This window comes from Passer montanus, unplaced genomic scaffold, assembly GCF_014805655.1.
Source record: "Passer montanus isolate IOZ18808 unplaced genomic scaffold, ASM1480565v1 scaffold7, whole genome shotgun sequence".
NCBI lineage: Eukaryota > Metazoa > Chordata > Aves > Passeriformes > Passeridae > Passer > Passer montanus.
Window position 1 is genome coordinate 14,962,338 of NW_024372147.1, and position 19,124 is coordinate 14,981,461.

At 39.5% G+C, this 19,124-nt stretch overlaps 1 protein-coding gene across 7 annotated transcripts in view; it reads left to right on the forward strand.

Annotated features, from left to right (window-relative positions):
* ARHGEF28 (Rho guanine nucleotide exchange factor 28) overlaps positions 1–19,124 on the forward strand; it is an 86,590-nt gene that overhangs the window by 25,174 nt on the left and 42,292 nt on the right. For 5 of the 7 annotated variants that reach the window (XM_039729870.1, XM_039729869.1, XM_039729873.1 and 2 more), the window contains 6 exons: positions 5,410–5,540; positions 7,962–8,263; positions 11,358–11,502; positions 12,783–12,894; positions 17,401–17,440; positions 17,963–18,086. In XM_039729870.1, coding sequence (XP_039585804.1) covers positions 5,410–5,540; positions 7,962–8,263; positions 11,358–11,502; positions 12,783–12,894; positions 17,401–17,440; positions 17,963–18,086 — 854 coding nt within the window. Of the gene's footprint in view, positions 1–5,409; positions 5,541–7,941; positions 8,264–11,357; positions 11,503–12,782; positions 12,895–17,400; positions 17,441–17,962; positions 18,087–19,124 lie in introns of those variants that run through there. The other 2 variants (XM_039729876.1, XM_039729871.1) reach the window with 2 other exon arrangements.

Genomic DNA, 19,124 nt, shown 5'->3' on the forward strand with positions numbered 1-19,124 from the left:
TGCACTGGGAGGTGGGAGTTACACACTGAGTCCACTTGTGCAGAGGTGTGAAGTGAAACCAAACATCCCATATAATATTTTTTTTTAATACTGTTCTATAAAATGAGACATCAACTTGTTTCTGTTTGCATATTCATTTGTGTAGTAGGTAAGGTGCCTTCTTCAGGGAGGGAGTCAGGACCATGAATCCCAAATTGAAAACAGATGCTTTCTTACAGCCCACATTTAGGTGAGCAAGACCGAAGTCAGATTGACAAGGGATTTTATGCTTAGTGCCTACTTTAGGACTACATCTTGAACCTATTGGCATTATTTTCCAGCATCTATATGCCTGATCCCCCTGTTTAGTATATAGGTAACACAGTACTTTAGTTTCCACTTTGCAGATTTGAGACAGTTCATCCGTGACAACAGCACTCCAAAGCTTACATAATTTACCCTCCATGTAGGCTTATTCTCGAGTACTTGCTTAATTTGGCTGTCAGGAGAAGTTGTGCTGTCTGAATGAAGGCCTAAGAAACTTCAATTAAGGGTGCAGTTCTCTCCCTGAAACTGATTGTATGGTTCATATCTGTAGATGTGCATGTCATTTCAGTTGGACACATGCTAGGAATTTCTTTCTAAAAATTCAGGTGACCTGTGTTTAGAGCAGTATATCTGCAGTCCTGCATGACCCATGCACTTAGCTGTCTGTATTTTTCACTGACTTTCAATTATACATTAACCTTGCTCAGATTGCTGGGGGTAAATGTGATGAGCTGTCTGAAACTGTTCATTGAATCTAGAGAAGGGAATTTGTAATTTCTTTCCTGGCTCTTGGCTTGGTCATGTTGATGTATTTAACTGCTCTTTTGCTGTGTGTTCTCCCATGAAACAAAAGTTGAGTTTTGATTTTTGTGAAAAAAGTCAGTGTTGTATTCTTGCTATTTTCCAACACAGGCCATTCAAGGCTATACATTTTCTTTCACCAACATGAAACATGTTTTTAATTGCTGCTATGATGATAATGTGTTTCTTTAAAGTTATAGTATTTGTATAAGCTTTGTGGCTGGCAAAATACACAGGCCTTGCTGTATTACTCTACAATATTAGAGAAGATGTAGAGAACTTGTGCCTAATTAGTCTTTGATCCAGGTCTTTTATTTTGCGCATGTTTGGAGATTATTCTTTCCAGCATGACATTTAAATAACACGTACATTTCTCTTGACTGTTTGTCAGGCAGATGGTCTTCTAAAGGAAGCATGTCTTTATTCTTTTTCAGTGATCACAGTGTAGAGCCAGAGGGTGTTCAGTTCTGGCAGAAGGATTAGCTTGTTGAGCTGTGCTTGCTAGGTTGTTTCAGTAGCAAAGGTAGTTCTCCTTTGTTCTATTCAGGTCATTCTTACTTTAGTAAGCATCTTGAAATCCATTTCCAATACTTTACAGAACCTAAACCCTTCTGGGAACAGCTTTTTTTTGCCACTTTGCTCTGGCAGTCCAGTCTTTTCACAAACTATGCTGAATTTTTGCATCTGCACTGTGAATAACATTTTTGAATGCCCAGGGGAGATTTTTGAGACATTTTATTTGAAAATGGATTTTGTTGATATTCTTCATCTTTGAGGCAAGTGCAGCCTTGCTGCATATTATTGCTGGTGCCCAGTACACTGAGCTGTTACCTGCTGCCATGTTAACCTGGAGGGAAAGGTCTGCTGATGGTCTCTGTAAGATCTAGAGCACTTGCAGCCAGCAAGGCAGGCCAGAGGCAGTTAGTGAAGCTGTAGGAATGCAGTGTGTGATTTGCACATTAGCAATGATTTTGTCACTTTTTAAACTATGTGGGCCTTTCCAGTGGAAATAAGTTACTAGCACAGTCAATGTGTAATTAATATTGCTCTCCCCCACATTCAGCAAGGCTTTAAACTTCTCATGTTACAAAGTTAGTTTGATGTTGTCATTTCTTCATGTTTGAAATTGAGGGGGCAAGGGAGCAGAGTGGGAGTAAAGAGGTACAATGGGATCATACTGCCATTGCACTCAATGATCTTGAAGGTCTTTTCCAACATACATAACTCTCTGATTCTATGAAGCCTGAAATAATTTGTTACCATTTAAAACCCCAATGAGTATTTATTTAGTCATCTCACATTTAACCACAGGCTAACTGGAGCATCTCCAGGAAAACATATGGCATTTAATGCGGGTAATTAATAAGGGTTTACAGACTGAAGATACTGCAGGTAACATATTGTGCTATTGCTTGTACTTGCAGCATCTTTCTCCAGAATTTGTTACTTAGGTTTATACTCTTGTACAGGATTTTAAAATAATGTAACATGTTATTAGAAAGGGGATTTGGTCTCTTTCTGGCTTGGGATGTTGCAGTCCACTAAGTGACTGTGAAGACCCCATGTGACATCCCACCCTGAAGGGGAAGAGATCACCCAAGATGTTCATAGATGTTCATGGTCAAAATGAATGGCAAAAGTCAGAAAGCCCACAAAAGCTTACAAAATTTTAGCAATAAATTTCAACGTGGCATGGAAATTGTTAATAAGGTAGTTCCTGATGTCCTCCTGTAAGCACACAGCAGTGGGTTTTTGGCAAAGAGGTGGGTTGAAAGGGAGGAGAGAGAGAGGGAGATGTACTAAAGAGGAGGAGAGAGAAAGAAAGGGAGATCACCAGTCCTGGCTTGAATGTCAATCCAGCTAGGGTCCAGAGTCCTGGGGCTCATGTACAGCCCAGCCTTTGAGGAGTATGTTTATTTAGATTGTTTTATCACACCTAGGAGCTAAGTTTCTTGCTTTCTATACAAAAGAGTTATCATTTGTATAGATAGCACAGTCCATTTTTCTAGATCTTTCTTGAAATGGGTAAGAGGGCTTTGGGAGTCTTGGATTGTCTTGACCCCTCCCCTACAGTCCATGCCTACTTCTCTACCTCCTTCCTGCACTCGAGCTCTATTGTGCTGTGCTTATCTCCAGGATCCAGAAGAAGGATATTTGTCTCCGAAAAGTGTTGCCTACCTCTTGAGCCACATCCCGTTCCTTCTCACAGCATGTCATTACAGACAGTCCTTGGCTGGCTCCGCAGCTGTCTGCCTATTGCTGTGTATTGGACATACACATCAGCCCCCTTATCTTTGAGGTTTCTGCACCCCGCCAGTTCGGACTATTGCAGAAGTCAAGAAACTGACTTCTTAGGCTCAGGTTTACACTGTGATGTGGGAATCCGTAATGCCTGAGCTGTTTTTTGGGGGTATGTGTTGAACCTTTGTCAGCCTAACACTGGAGATGTACACCCCCCTTGCCTGCTGTACCCAGTGGTTTATATACGAGAGGGAGAGCAGGCTGAGGAAGACATTAAGCATACAAGAAGCAATGGAGACTCTGACACATTTTTCCCTGGTTGTTGGTTTAAGACCAACCCTTGGAAAGCTTTATTTGCCACAAGAAAGTACTGTCAATTTTGCCAAATCACATTTCCATATGATGTGAGCTGTCAGAATTTGATGAGTTGCTGTAGAAAACAATGCTTTTATATTATTTATAAACAAAGGGTTTGGGATCTTGTCAGACATTAGGAATGGTTTGCAGCTTTAACAGTTCTCAATATGAGAGTCACTAAAATCATTAAAATTCTTGCATTGATGGAGAAACAAAATGACATGCATGAAGATGTTTTAATGGTATGAGATTCCACAGGGCCTTCCAGGACTCAAAACCAAATATTCATACTGTGCCATATCTAAATGGGAACTTCCACCTTTCTCTAAGTGTAGAGGTTACTGTTCTTAGGCTTTATGAAATGGAATCTTAAAATTAAATAAAAGCTGTAGTGTATCATTACAGATTTGGCAGTGGTCTGGGACTTCTGCACCAGACCTTAATAAGTGTTGTTTCTAATCCAGTTGCATTTTTTCATAATTTTCTTGCAATCTTATTTCTATAAGCATCTTGGATGGACTTTGAGCAAACTGATCTAATGAAAGATGTCCCTGGGCATGGCTAGGGGGCTGGACTAGATAACTTTTAAACTTCTCTTTTAACCCAAACCATGCTATCTGGCTCTGTGACCTTCCAAAAGCAGTTATGTTGCTATATGAATATAGTGTGAGGAAAGTCTTTAGTGGTATCTTTTTCTTTACACCTCTGTAGAAAATAAATTCCCGATGCAGCATAAAAAAAATTTTAAAAATAATGTTCAGTATTATTTTATTCAACAGACAAACTCAAATTAAATTTATTGTGTGGTTTGATTTTGGATATTTTATTGGATACAATAGTTTCCTCTATCACATCATTTTTATGCTCGTGTGTCTTCATTCACTTCCAATGGCAAATGCTGTACAGCATTTTAAGGAAAATTGCATTGTGTCTGTGATTTTTTTTTACATTGTTTTCACACAGTCTACAACTAGCCTGGTTTTGTGCTTTGTTAAATTTTGCTTGTTTTACATTCAGAAATAACCCAGCTCAAATGCGGGACTGGTACGTGCTCTTCAGTTTTACAGCCAGTTTTAAGAGAAGTGGGCTTGCAGGACAGAATTTTTGCTGCTCAAAGACATAAAATATTTTTTTTAAAGTCTGTAGTCATGAGCACACTTTTGAAAACTAAACTGGATTTCTGTTAATGATTTCTGGTGAAACTGTTCAAAAGCAGATCAGATGCAGTATTCATCCTAAACATCCTCTTCATGGATCAAGTCTTGCTTGATTGCTGTCACTCTGTAAAGGCAGTATTAGTGGTATTTTATTTATATCTATTTTGAAATTTTTTTTAGATTTTTTTTTGTTTGTTTGTTTGGTTTTGTTTTAAGAACATTAATCTGATTTCTTGGTTTTATTTATATCTATTTTGAAATTATTTTAGATTTTTTTTTGTTTGTTTGGTTTTGTTTTAAGAACATTAATCTGATTTCTTGGTCTAAGTTTAGTATTTATGTGGCTGCCAGTAGGTAGAATGCTTTAGAGAATCATTATTTGACTGCAATTGAACTGTATTTAATTTATTTAATGTATCAGATGTCAGGTATTTAATGCATAGGCAGAATCATGCATAATTCTTCCCAGCCCATAAATCTTGTCCAGTGTTCTTCTGCAACCACAAATCTCTGCGAAGTTCTACTTAGGTGGAAAATAGAAACTTTTGCTAACCAATACACAGGAACATTTATTTTTTATTTATGTGAATGATTCTGTGGTACCCTTGAGAGTCTTGTCAGCTGTAGGCTTCCTGAAAAATATAGCAAACACTGGGCACTTATGAAATGAGCACATTTTGCTGCGGTCACACAGATATTACTAAAATTGTAATGCTAAGATTTGGTTCTTAATGATTAACTTTGCCATTTTTATGGTAGTATATATACATGAGAAGGAAATGGTTTGAGATTTAATGGAAAATTTCCCATACTTTTTGTTTTCCAGAGCACAGACACTCTGCCCTTGATGTTCTTATGAAATTGAAGTCTGCCCCTACTTTCTTTGCTGCAACCAGACTTTCTCCTATGATGAGTGGAAGTGATGAAGTATATGCAAACTGCATGGTAGTAGACCAAGTATGCTTATATTTGAATTTCTGGCTAATTTTTCTTCATCTTCTGTTAATTTAGTTGCATAATAGTAGGATCTTTTCAATCTGTCAGCAGTGCTGTCAATTAATAAAATTTTAAATTAAAACCAGTAATATCTTACTCTTCTCAGCTGTATTTTGTAACCTTTATATGAGGTCTCTTCTAACAGATTCACTCAATTATAGGAGTTACTCTCCCTAGCCTGCAGGAAGTACTCTAAGGCAGGCTGTCTCTTCTGTGTGTTTGTGAACTAAACAGCATGTTCTTCTTTACAATATTACTCTTCACCTGCATTTTACATTTCTGAATTCTATGTACATTCACAGTACAGAAGCTCACAGTGAGGCTTACAGGCTCAACCAGAACAAGATATTGGTGAAAAGGTGAATTTGATGTCCTACAACTGTCACGAAACATTCTGATATTGGAGATCCTCACTAGAATTCCCATTTCTGATTTGTCACAAGCACTGGAGATGACCTAAAGTGACATTTTATATCACTGTGTTGCACCTGGAGTCTTAATTTCATGATCACACTCAGATACCATAATTTAGTATGAGGCATGAGTCTGACTAGCAACAACTTGTGTGTGGTGTCTGGGTCTAGCTAAAGAGATGCCAGATTCTGGTGGTGTGTAGCTATTTTTCAGTGGTGCTTTATGATGTTTAATTTATTTGTAACCTGCTTTGAGCTCTCCCTTGCCTGCAAATTGGAATATAGAAGTAAGAAATTATCAGATAATGTTAGAAGTCTGAGATTTTGCAAGTGTGATTTTCCCCCCCTTTTCTTTGCCTCCTGCCCACCCCTACCCCATTCCCTGAAACACTTCACCCACTGCATTGACTGCAGATCCAGTTCATGTGACATCTGAGATGGAAGTTAAAGTCAGAGGCTTTTCTGATTTCAAAATGCACTGAAGAGATGTATTATATATTACATACATATATATATAAAAGTGTGTGTATATATATATCTGTAGTATATATTACAGATGAATGTAAGAGATGAATGTGTGTAATAATGATGCATGAATGAGCAGCTGTCGGGGGACTACAAAGTGCAGTCTTTGAACCCTTGATTTGAACAATATCAAGGTTGGAAGGACAGAGCTGCAGAACTGCATCTCCATTACAGATGGAAATATTACCCAAGTGTATTGCTCAGGGAGCCTTCAGCTTGGGTTGCTAACCTTTGCTCACTATGTGGCCACATTCTACTTCTTAAAATTGCTGACTGGGGCCAAATCCTCCCTTAAGCACCACTTAGCAGGAGCCAGAGTGGCTGCTGGAGAAGGTCCCTCTGGTGCTGAGGAGGAACATTGCCCAGACAGGAATAACCTTTCAGGGAGGAACAGCTGCACAAGGCCTGGGAAAAGCATTTTACCTTCGTGCATGTCATCTGCATAGTGCAACAGAAGTATTTCCAGACTTGCATGTGCTGTATCTTTGAAAGTAAATGTGGGCTGCTGTAAAAATGCCAGCAGTTCTTCCTGTCCTTTACTAAAAGAAGCATAATTAAGGTGGGGATGAAAGCACATCTCAAGAGGAGCTGGAAAAGAGGAAGTGAGCAATCAGAAACACCAGGGCTCTGGAGATGCTTGCAATCCTTCCTTTGTTCTTGCTTTTATACAGGTGCTTTTTGGAGATTGAGTGTTTTAACTGGCAATGTGACTTTTCAATATTATTCAGTATCTAATTACATGACTGTTGCCTCTAGCTAAAAAACCAACAGTGAACTGTATTTTAGTATCTTCTGCACAGTCAACAGGGAATTATTTGTGACTAGAGTCTAAATTCTGATCCCTGTACCTGAGAAAATAGAATTTCCAAATCTGTTCCTGTCTTTGTGCAAAAGAAGAGGTGCTTCAGGCGTCAGGTTGCTTAATGGCAAAAAGTAAGAGTAATTTCCCTTCCTGCCCTTGAGAAACTCTGTTTCAGGTCATGTATATTTATCAAAAAGCTTAGGAAACTGGTGATGAAAAATTAAAAGTGCATGATGTGTAGGCTGATTTTTCCAAATTAAATTGCAGAATGTTTGAATTCTCTTCCATATGTGTCCCACAGTAATGTATTATGCATATTTTTTGCTCAACTTAAGGGTCGTATTTAATAAAATCTATAAATATTTGTATCAGTACATTTAATAAAAGGTATAAATATGAGTGAGAAATTCAGAAGACTTGGAAATACCAATTAATTGCTGCTCTAATTAGGGAAAAAAGTAATGCAGAGTCTAGAACTCCTTAGTCATATAAATTGCCTTAAATTCATGTGGTGTAGAAAGTAATAGGGAAAAAACCCACAAAACACATAGCCATAAATAAAATGGCAGACTTCTCAGGTCCTTGTTTCCTGACAATATATCTTGTTGTTGCTTCTTACCAGCACTCGTTTTTTACCTGCAGGCTGGAGACTTAAAGACTAACTACATTCATGGAGATGGTGTCAGCAGTGAAATTTGTCTGAACCCTGCCAACTCAATCCTGATGGATAAGAGCTCTTCATCTCCCTCCCTTGAGGAGAATGACCAATTTACATATCTCCCAAATGAAGAAAATCAAAGGCCAGTAAAAAAAGAAGAAAACACAGGATTAAGACATGCTATTTCACCTTCTCATCTGTATGTACCAGATTCATATCTTCCATTCAAGGCCCATGGATTTATTAAGGATCGGGGCCAGCTTTTTGCTGACATGAAAAGAAGAAGGTATGGAGTTTATTTGATGGTATGGCCAGAATAAGGATTATTTATTATCACCTTTTGTTTAAAAAATTAAGCAGAATCAGAAATAATAACTAATGTTATTGGGGTGAAATCTCTTTTTTTCTTCACTAATATTTATTGTCCTAATAATCTGTTTTCATAAAATAGCTGTGAAGACATTTTTAATGCATAAAAGTATCTTCTTACTAAATGAATATTGAATGCAAATGGATACTTTTATACCTTTATTTCTTGTATGAAATACTATTAACAAAAGAAAAAAAAGGATCAGCTCTTCACTGTCACTGCCATTGTGACATTTTTGACAGATAACAGAATTTTACTGTGTTTTTCCTCAGTTATATTTTCCATTAAGAAAATAGTCCAAAATCTGTTGAAGTTTCTAGGAATCTTTCAAGTCTTTAAATAGGCTTGTAGAAGGACCTTGTTACTCCTGGTTGCGTAGGTATTTATCTCAAAAGACACAGTGCAGAGTGTGGCTGCTGTTTATGACAGGTTCAGACTGTTTTCTTCTCCATTGCTGGTACACAAGGTTTGCTGCCATTTGTCTGAAGATCCTCCTCCAAATGTCTTCAGAAATGCAGAGAGCTCTGAAGACAGAACTATAATTTTGCTCATTTAACTTAGGTCTTTAACAACTAATTTAAAAATCAAACAATTTAACAATAAATTTTCTTGATGAAAAAGCTTTATTGCTTCTCTGAATAGATGACATTCCTTCTTATGCAGGAGGAAATCTGAATCTTGCTCCCACCTTTTGGAGAGTATTAGGACTAGTTGGAGGTAGAGCATCAGATCTATGTAAAAACAGTAAGGAAGAGAAGGGCCAGCCAATTGTTATTGAAAGTGGGCAATAAGATTTTCTCTACCTTAATTTTGAGTTTCTTATGCAACTATGAAGTCCCACTAGCAGGAATATTTAACACAGATAGTAAAATAAATGTCAGACAGAGTTTATCTTTTCACACTCCTTTTTTTGGTGTTTGTTGTTGTTGTTGTTTGAGGTGGTTTTTTTGTTTGCATATTTTCTTGCTAGCTATAGGGATATCACACCACAATCTTCCTGTGCCTCTAGTTAGAAACATTTTTATCCTATGTATTTTTAGATAACCCCACCCTTTTTAAGACCTTGGTTAGGTACCTGTATGAGAACTGTATATAAATATATACACCTGTATGAGAGTGTACATAAATTTTCAGAGACGTGATTTGTCTTAATATGTCATATGACTTATGTAATTGATGCAAATATTAGGCATAAAATAAGACTAGTAGTATGCAATTCTATTTTTAAACCAGCTTCATATGTCAGAGAAGTTCCCTAGAGAAGTTACCACAGTAAGTCATGGACACTTGTCTGTTGACATAGACATGTACTGCTTTTTCAATTTTAACGTGTGACCGTAACTGATAATGCATTTATATAAGTTGTTTCTGAGATATCATGTGGGCTATTATTTGGAAGTACTGCAAAATATTGTCCCCAGAATTGTAATAAGGAAGTAGTTTCAGACAGTAGCGATAGATTTGTGCTTTAAAAAAGTAGTGGTGTGTGAAGGAATTTTTGTGCTCTTATCCCTGGTAGGAACTCTGGCCATTTAGAAATACCACACTTTTTTGTTTGCTTTTTTTCTTGCTAGCTATAGGGATATCACGCCACAATCTTCCTGTGCCTCCAGTTAGAAACATTTTTATCCTATGTATTTTTAGATAACCCCACCCTTTTTAAGACCTTGGTTAGGTACCTGTATGAGAACTGTATATAAATATATACACCTGTATGAGAGTGTACACAAATTTTCAGAGACATGGGATTTGTCTTAATATGTCATATGACTTATGTAATTGATGCAAATATTAGGCATAAAATAAGACTAGTAGTATGCAATTCTATTTTTAAACCAGCTTCATATGTCAGAGAAGTTCCCTAGAGAAGTTACCACAGTAAGTCATGGACACTTGTCTGTTGACATAGACATGTACTGCTTTTTCAATTTTAACGTGTGACCGTAACTGATAATGCATTTATATAAGTTGTTTCTGAGATGTCATGTGAGCTATTATTTGGAAGTACTGCAAAATATTGTCCCCAGAATTGTAATAAGGAAGTAGTTTCAGACAGTAGCGATAGATTTGTGCTTTAAAAAAGTAGTGGTGTGTGAAGGAATTTTTGTGCTCTTATCCCTGGTAGGAACTCTGGCCATTTAGAAATACCACACATAATTTAAAGTTTTATGTTGTAAGGCTGGAATGCTATTGCAAGCAGTCAACCATTCCTTTCAGACACTCTGATGAAGAGACCATGAACTTGCTCTTGCAGGTAACAGGCCTCATCCTGGAAACTCTGATACTACTGAGCAACCTTAGTGCACTCTCCTGCTCAGGAACCCTTTTCAATAAAATAGTCTCTACATGTTTGACATATTGATTTAGCCAGAGATTTTTCAGTCTGCTTGTTGTTAGATGTTTTTAGATGTCTGCCTTTTGAACTGAACCTCATAAACTATCTCAAGACCCTCCTTAATCTCATCTTGGTGTTTTTCTCTTCCATCTTCTGTCATGAAGTCACAGATGTAGATAAAAATGTCTGTTAACAGCCATGTCGTTCGTATCTTCCAAATACACACATGCACATAATATCCATCTATACTCACATATACAGAAATCTGAGGTAGTTGTCTCAGTCCACTTATTGTCTCAGTTCTCCTTATGTTCTTTGAAATGAGACAGATTTATGCCTGGAACAAAAGATCTATTTTTTGGGAGATGCTGAACGTGTGCCTAAAACTCATGATCCAGGGGTGGCTGGCTGTGGTGGGAGTGTGTGTGATCGTGGGTGATGCAGATACCTGCACTGCAGATCCACAAGACTGTGTCAGGGGGTCCTGGACAGGGAAACTGGCTGCCTTGACCAGATCTGAGAGGCACCTCAGGGCAAGGTTTGCCTGACATAATCATGGTGGTTTGGGCTGTCATTAGTCAGAGGATTCAGCTGTATCTTTGTTTATTGCATTAAGGTTGAAGCAAATTGCTATAAGGAATTCAGGGAAGTTAAGGACTTTGTTGTCTTCTTCAGTTCAAGTCTCGATGACCTTGAAGTAGACAACGGAAGTGGTGGTGTGTCGGACAGATCCCGTATTCACTACCGTCCCCTCAGCTCTACAGAAGCCATGGCTTCTAGCAGAGATGGATTGGATCTACCTACCAGTCAGCAGTCCAAGGTATTTGACCCTGTCTTGGTTTGAATTGTTTTCCTTTTAATCAAATCATTGAAACTATGTGAGAAATGTCTGAATCTGAAGGGGAAAGATGAGTTCCTAGTTGGCAGTGCTAGTCTCTCAAAGGACCACTCGCATTGAGTGAAGCTGAAACTCCCTGGGTGTGACTGGGCTGGGCAGCTGCCATAGAAAGAGATTTGCCTCAGCTTTAAAAAAACACACCATCTATCAGAAGTGTTTCAAAGGAAATATTTCAGGTTCAGTGAATCAATATTTTTTAACCAAAATATATTTAGCGAGAAAATGTTTAACCAGCTCTAGTTATGTGAGAGAGTAATGTTTTGTAAAGTGTAAAACATTACTGCTGCCTGTTATAAAACAATTTCTACACTCAGGGAAATTCAGTTGGGGTGTCCATTGATTGATGTAAATCTCTTCATTATGGTTTTCTGAAGTATCCCGTCTACATTAATTTTCATTAGACCATGGGGCCATTTCTGAGATCTTCAGACATATACATAGAGTTATTTCTTGTTTGCAGAGATTCTTTATGATTTTTTAGATGCACTTGTTGCCACTTGTAGAACTTTATCTGACCTTCAGCAAATGATTTCATGAAGGGAGAAAAAGAGTTCAGCAAAAACATTAAATATGGTAGGGCTACTTTAAAAAACAATAAGGTGAGCACTTTACAGGAGTTTTAGGAATACTCTCTATTTAAGTGTAAATGACGTATCAAAAATTAGGGGGTTTCATTTCAGGTCTTATTTTTGAGATATTTGGTAACTGGAAAATGTTTTCAAATATTATAATGATAAAACAAGCAAAAACAACATAGAGAAAAAAAAAGAGGTCAACTCCTTTTTTTTTTGGAAACTCTGACATCAGTAGTTACTAAGGCATAGCCAAAGTCTCCTTGAAGTGTTCTTCAAGTATAAAGGTACAAGATTAATGCCTTCCTTGGTAAAAGAAGATAGCTCAGCCATCAGAAATGATGGCCAACAATACTGTGCGGATGTCACATGTTACCAAATTGGAGAAGAATGTAAGCTCTCTTTTATTCTCTTGGTCTAATTTGCACCCACAACTTATTTCCTGTAGCATACAAAAATTTATCATGGTGGAAGTATGACAGACTTCCTAAGAATTCACATGAAGTTGTTAAAAATTCAACTTGAAGCCAAGAAAATTTATGTGAGTGGTCAGTTGTTCCTGATTTATTTTGTTTCTGTTGCTGATGCATTTCAAAATGACAAGATTTCATTTGCTGCAATTTCTCATAGGAATGCACAGTGTTTGGGATTCGGTCACGCTCCTATTCCTACTCCTCATCCAAAGGTTTGGTAGGAAGACCTCGCATTCCTCGTGACTTTGCAGTTGGGGATTCAAATGGAGGTCAGTTCTCTGGCTTTGCATTATTCAACACCTGCCTGCTTCAGGCCCAGTCCTGATGATGTTACTTTACAGAGCTCACCAGTGTGTATGTTTAGTAGCCTTCAGGGCTAGTAGTAGCTACTAGATGGTAGCCCTACCATCATCCTGCAATTTTCCCCCATCTACAGCCCCATCACGCCCCCATCATGCCCATGATACAGCGACTGTCCTTGACAGGGCATACCAAAAGGAGAGAGCAATAGCCACAAAAACAAATGCAGACAAGGGCAGTAATCCTCTTACTGGAAGATCCTTACCCTAGCCTCCTGCTAAGTGTGTGACAGAGACCAGGAGGAAGCTCAGAATGACACAGAAGAGGCATCAAAGAGGACAGATGGTTCCAGCTTCCCACAGATCCTAAGCAATCTCTGAAACACAGGTGGGCTGTGGTATCTCTACAGACTGGGAAGCAAAGCCCACCCACTTCATCAAGCGGAGTCAGAGATGCCTCTGCAAGAAGCTTGTAATTTTTTATGACTTGCTTCTGTCATGCTTTATTTCCAGACACATAGTTTCATATTTAGAAGACAGCACACACTTTTCTCAGTGAGGGTATAGGTTATATTTAAAAACCATGCAAAGTGTGAGATACATACACTGCACTTTTCCTACAGCTCACATCACTTAAAAAGCACCTGCATTTCATTCGAACTCTGTATCAGTAAGCCTGTCCATTGCCATACTTACAGCTTGTTTCTCACTCCAATATACCTTCAGTTTTTCACTAGTCCAGGACAAGAGACAGGACATGTGAGCCACAATGAAAAAAATGGATTGGACACCTGGAGAAGTTTGGGATGCTGTATCATTGGAAATGTTCGAGGCCAGGTTGAATGGCCTTTGAGCAACCTCGTCTAATGGTGGCATCTCTACCTGTGGCAGAGGGGTTAGAAGTAGATAGAATAATGTAATTAAGGTTGGAAATTACTCCAATGCCTACCCATTCAATGAGATATTCTTTCTGATGCCCAACCTGAACCTCCCTTGGAGCAGTTTGAGCAGTTTGAGCAGTTCTCTTGTGCAGTCACTTGTTGACTTGGAGATCAGGCCGACTCCACCTGGCTGCACACTCATTTCAGGCAGTTGTAGAGGGTGAGAAGGTCATCTCTGAGCCTTCTTTTCTCCAGGCTAAACAGCCCCAGCTCCCTCAGCTGTTCCTCAAAGGGCTTACTCTCTAGACCCTTCACCAGCTCTGTTGCCTTTCTCTGGACATGCTCAAGCACTTCAGTGTCCTTGGAGTGAGGAGCCTAATATTCAATACAGGATTTGAGGTGTGGCCTCACCCATTCTGAGTGCAGGGGCACAATCCCTGCCCTGCTGGCCACACCATTGCTGTGCACACCATCCACCATCCAGGCCAGGATGCCATTGGCCTTCTTGGCCACCTGGACCCTGCTGGCTCATGTTCAGCTGCTGTCAGCAGCCCCCCCAGCTCCTTTTCCTGTGGCAGCTTTGCAGCCACTCTGCCCCAGCCTGTGGCACTGCCTGGGGTTGCTGTGACCCCAGGGCAGGACCCAGCACTGGCCTTGTTGAACCTCACACCACTGGCCTTGGCCCATGATCCAGCCTGTCCAGATCCCTCTGCAGAGCCTTCCTGCCCTCCAGCAGATCAGCACTCCCATCCAGCTTGTGACATCTGTGAACTGACTGGGGGTGCACTCGATGTCCACACAGAGATCAGCGTTAAAGATACTAAACACGATTAGCCTCAGTGCTGCCCTCTAAGGAACAGTGTTGCTGACAGACTCAAAACTGTATATAAGTCTGTTCACCACCACTTTCTGGGCCCAGCCATTGAGACAGTTTTTTATCCAGCAGAGTGCACCTGTCCAAGCCATGAACTGCCAGCTTCTTCAGGAGATGCTGGCTGGGTCTGATGCCCTGGCTGTCCTGTATGTTCCAGTCATCACACTCAATATACTCTGTTCCATAACCTTCCCCAGCACTGAGGTCACCAAGATCTGGCAGACAGGCTGTAGTTCCCCAGATCCTCCTTCTGACCTTTCTTGTAGGTGGGCACCACACCTGTAAATCTCCAGTTATCTGGGGTGTCCCTGGTTAACTAGAACTGATAAGTGATGCAGAGTGGCTTGGCAAGCTCTTCTGTCAGCTCCCTCAGTACTCCAATGATGTTTGAGATCCTTTCAAACCATAACCACTCTGATTCTTTGACATTCAATGTGAATGAAACATACAAAAAGTCTGAAAATGTTATCATTGACTTTGCAAGCATCTAACAACTTCAAAAACTGTTGTGAGGGTGAGAGATACAATGGCTGTGGGCTTCTTTTTTCCTAAGAAACTGAAATAAGCAGTGCAGCAAATAACTTCTTTGATGTTGCTCAAATTCACTGTATGATTTCATGTCACCTTGTAAGGAGGAGTAAATATTGCAGCCTGCAGCATGCAGATGTGCTGTATTTTTCTCCATCTCCTAAAGTATCTGTAAGCATTTATATTCAACACTTTAGGTGAGAAGTCTTTGAAAAAGACAAGGCAGAAGAAAAATCTAGGAGTATGTCACAGAATTGAAAGCTAGCAGAATAGTAAAGCCCTGTGTCAAAGTTAAAACAGAATTCTTTTGACATTGCAGCTAAGGGACTTTATTGGTGTCACAGCCCCTTAAGTTTCACCCAGACACCATTACTTGCTCTGACTTGGTATGGGCTTGGATCTGTTTCCTTTTCATACTTTCTCCCCTTCCTTCTGGGACAATCATTTTTGGACCTTTATATGTCTTGTGGAGAAAGTGAAAACCCATTCTTGTCCAGACTTTAGAAGCAGGGTGTTCTACGCCTGCACCACAGATGCGGTGTAATGCTGGGAAGGAGGGTTGTGGTCTGCTGAGCTTCCTGCTGGCACTTCCTTCCACCAGCATCTCCTGCATTGTGCCTCTTTTTGCCAGCATTTTGCAAGGACGGGAGCATTGAACACAGTGTTTGGCAGCTGGCAGGGGTGATTATTGTGTGAGGCAGGCATACTTGTGCTCACTTTGAGCAGTTGTATCTGGGTATGGGGCTAGCCGCGGAGCTTGGTCCAGGAAGCTGGCTCAGATAGTTCATCCTGATCACTGTGGACTGCAGCAGGATTATGTCTGGGCCTGTGCAGGAGTCTGTGCATGAAAAACCTCCCCCTTCACCTCTGCCTAGCTGCCAACACTTTGGACATCTTGCTTAGGGTTTAGCTATGCAAGAAGGAGGTGCATCTGCCCTTGCACATTGTAAAAAATTCTAAGCTAAAGCAGATGAATTCAGAATGACAACAGGATGTTTTTTTCCCACACAAAATATGAGAAAAAAGGAGGCAAAACACCATCCTTTTCTTGTGGAAACTTTAAAATATGCTCAGGTTTAAAACATACTACCTGCATTTATTTGAGAGAGTATTACCAGGCAGGCTTCAACAGTAAAGAATTTGTGCCTGCTCTGTAGATGGTGTGCTCATGCACAGTGGTTCATTCCTCCTCCAGCCCTTACACTCTCTAAGTCAGTGTCTCAGCTCCACAGTGCTGTTTTGCATGAGGCTGTCTTCATCTCCCATGGATACATGGCATTGGTTTCTTACAGAAGTGTCCTGTGGCACAGGTTATGCCTGACAACTAACTAAAATGCCCTTTTGTTTTGCTGCTTCTTTGGTAAATATTCTAGGTCTTGCTAACCTGATGTCTACATTTGTCTGAAGAGATGTGGATTCAGCAAAGGGTGTTTAAGCCTGTATCTAACTTCAAAGAAAGCATAGTCTGGTGCTTTGACTTAGGCAAGCAAGCACTTATCTTTCTGAACCATACCTGTGGCAGCTTTGCTAAAAACGTCTGCGAAAGGGAAGTGGCTTTTAATTTGAAAACGGTAGTGTTCTCTACAGTTTTGCTTTATTTTCTTCTAAAACAATCCAACTGAGTTGTTTATATTTTATTTTGCTTTTTAGAGAGCTTGTGAAAAGTATCTCCTTGGGTCATCTGTTTATAGGATCACAGAATTGTAGAAGATACAAATTTGTAGCACATTAAACATCCTAGGAAGTGCTTAGAGTAGTAGAAGGATTTATTTTTTTTGTTTATAAAGCTGCATAAGATATGTAACTGCAGATGTTAGAAGAATGTCATTAAGATATTTTATAGCAAATTATAAAAAAAGCAAAATGAAGGGAAAGTCATTCAAGTCTATGTTGTTAAGAAAAACAAAATAAATAATTTTTGCTATTCTTAAAAACAGACTGTTTGCAGAGACTGGCATTCAGTGATACCCTTCTCAGTTCTGTCAGAACCTGTCAACTAAAATCTTAGTAGGAACTGGTCTTAACCTAGAAGAAGCTTTTTCTAATGCATGTATGTATGTTTTTGCCTTCTTAATTTTCAAATGACATTGCAAACCCTTAATGGTCGGTTTATGGCTTGGTGGAGGTCGTGGGTTTCAAACAAGTCCGATGACCTTGCAGTCTGAGTGCCCTCTGGCTGTTTGTGTCTTGCAGAGCCAGCGTGCAGCCTTCCTGAGCAGTCCCGGGAGCAAAGGTAGGGTGTGTGCCACGGGGAGCCGGGAGCAGGTCTGTGCAAGAATGCCATCTAGGGAGCCGTGTGGGGAAGAGACCTTCCACGTGGGCTTTGAGCAGTGGGGTAGAGGCGCCTGGCTTCTGTGAACTCATGCCTAAACTGAGTGCCAAGCCCAGCCCAGCTTTACATCCTGCAGCGGGGATTTGCTGGAACGTGCAAAGTAGGGATGGGTTTCTGCCTGCTGCTGGGGCTCCTGTCCACTGTAGGAATGTCCAAGCCTCTGCAGTAAAAGCAGAGGAGCTTTTGATACCAGCTGTAATCTAGGCAAGCTTGTTACACATTACACATGCAAAGTCCATATTGGCATGTGTTACTTCTTTTTGTGTAGGGATAGCAATCTTTTTCATAATGTGTTAAACCCACAACAAAGCACGTAATTGTAAGTGTTAGGTGAAACAAGTACTGCCCAGATTCTGCTATATGTTAATTAAAGGAGTGTTACCACTGAAATGAGGAATATTTTTTCACCGGTTTCTGTTTTAGGATTCAGGAAGAGGGATGGAATAAGTATGTTGTACCCTCGAAAAATGAGTCTGAAAAATATAAAGTGAGTCGGACATTCAGTTTTCTGATGAACAGGATGACCAGCACACGGAATAAAGGCAAGGTAATTTGGGATTTATGTCCATAGTATTATGTATGATTATGTCACTGTAATTAAATGAATTATAGATGGAAGCTAATTTTTCGTGTAAAGATAAATTGTTTATTGAAAAACCACAAAAGTTGTAGGAATACTCTTTTCACTTTTCTTTTTTTAAATTTAAAACATATGCAAGTTACCCTGAAATGGCCTTTGTATTAAAAACCAGCTTTCCTTTGATATCATTAGTAATTCTGTTTGGTGATCTAGCCAATATTTAAAGGTATGAATTACTTTTAAGAAATATTTTCTTTGTTAAATAAATTTAAGAGAGATGGGCCTGTTCTTGGAATTGCTCTCAAAAAGTAATTGAGTATGTAAACTTCCACATTAGGATGTAATTAGTTGAATTTGCCTTATTTGAAGTCAATGGGAATTCTTGCATAAGTAAACGTGACATAGTGTTAAAGAGTTTGAGAATTGAGGCCTGCACAGTCAAACAGACCTACTATAGAAGATAGATTACAACATTGTAGTTTAATTGTAAGACACCTTAATTTTAGATTAATGGCATCAGTTAGCAGCTTGAAAGACAGGCTCGGCCTACAGGCTCTTTCTGGGTGGCCTTTTGACAGTTTGCAGGCTCCCTAGTATGCCCTCCTGTGCCCCAGGACATCCTAACTACATGGATGTGAAGGTGTTTGTCTGAGGCAGCACCTTCAAGAGTGTCAGAACCGACCATGAGCTTGTGAACATGTATGTCTGGTTGTGCAGCTTGTGTCTGTGTGCGCTCTTAAAGTATAAGAGTCAGTAACTATAAGCTATATGTATAGTCATGCCAACAAGGGTACTGGAAAAACAGGTAGAATTTATTAAATTTTTTACTACTCATTAAAAATAGGCTGTTTTTAATGCCTTCTAAGATCTAAAGATAACTTTTTAAAATTTGCTTAATTGCACCTCTGTGTGCAGAGGCATGAGCTGTACACATGTAGAGGCTATATACAGTGCACGGTGAATGAACAACACTTCTAAAATTTTGTTTCCTGACCCTCCCCTTTT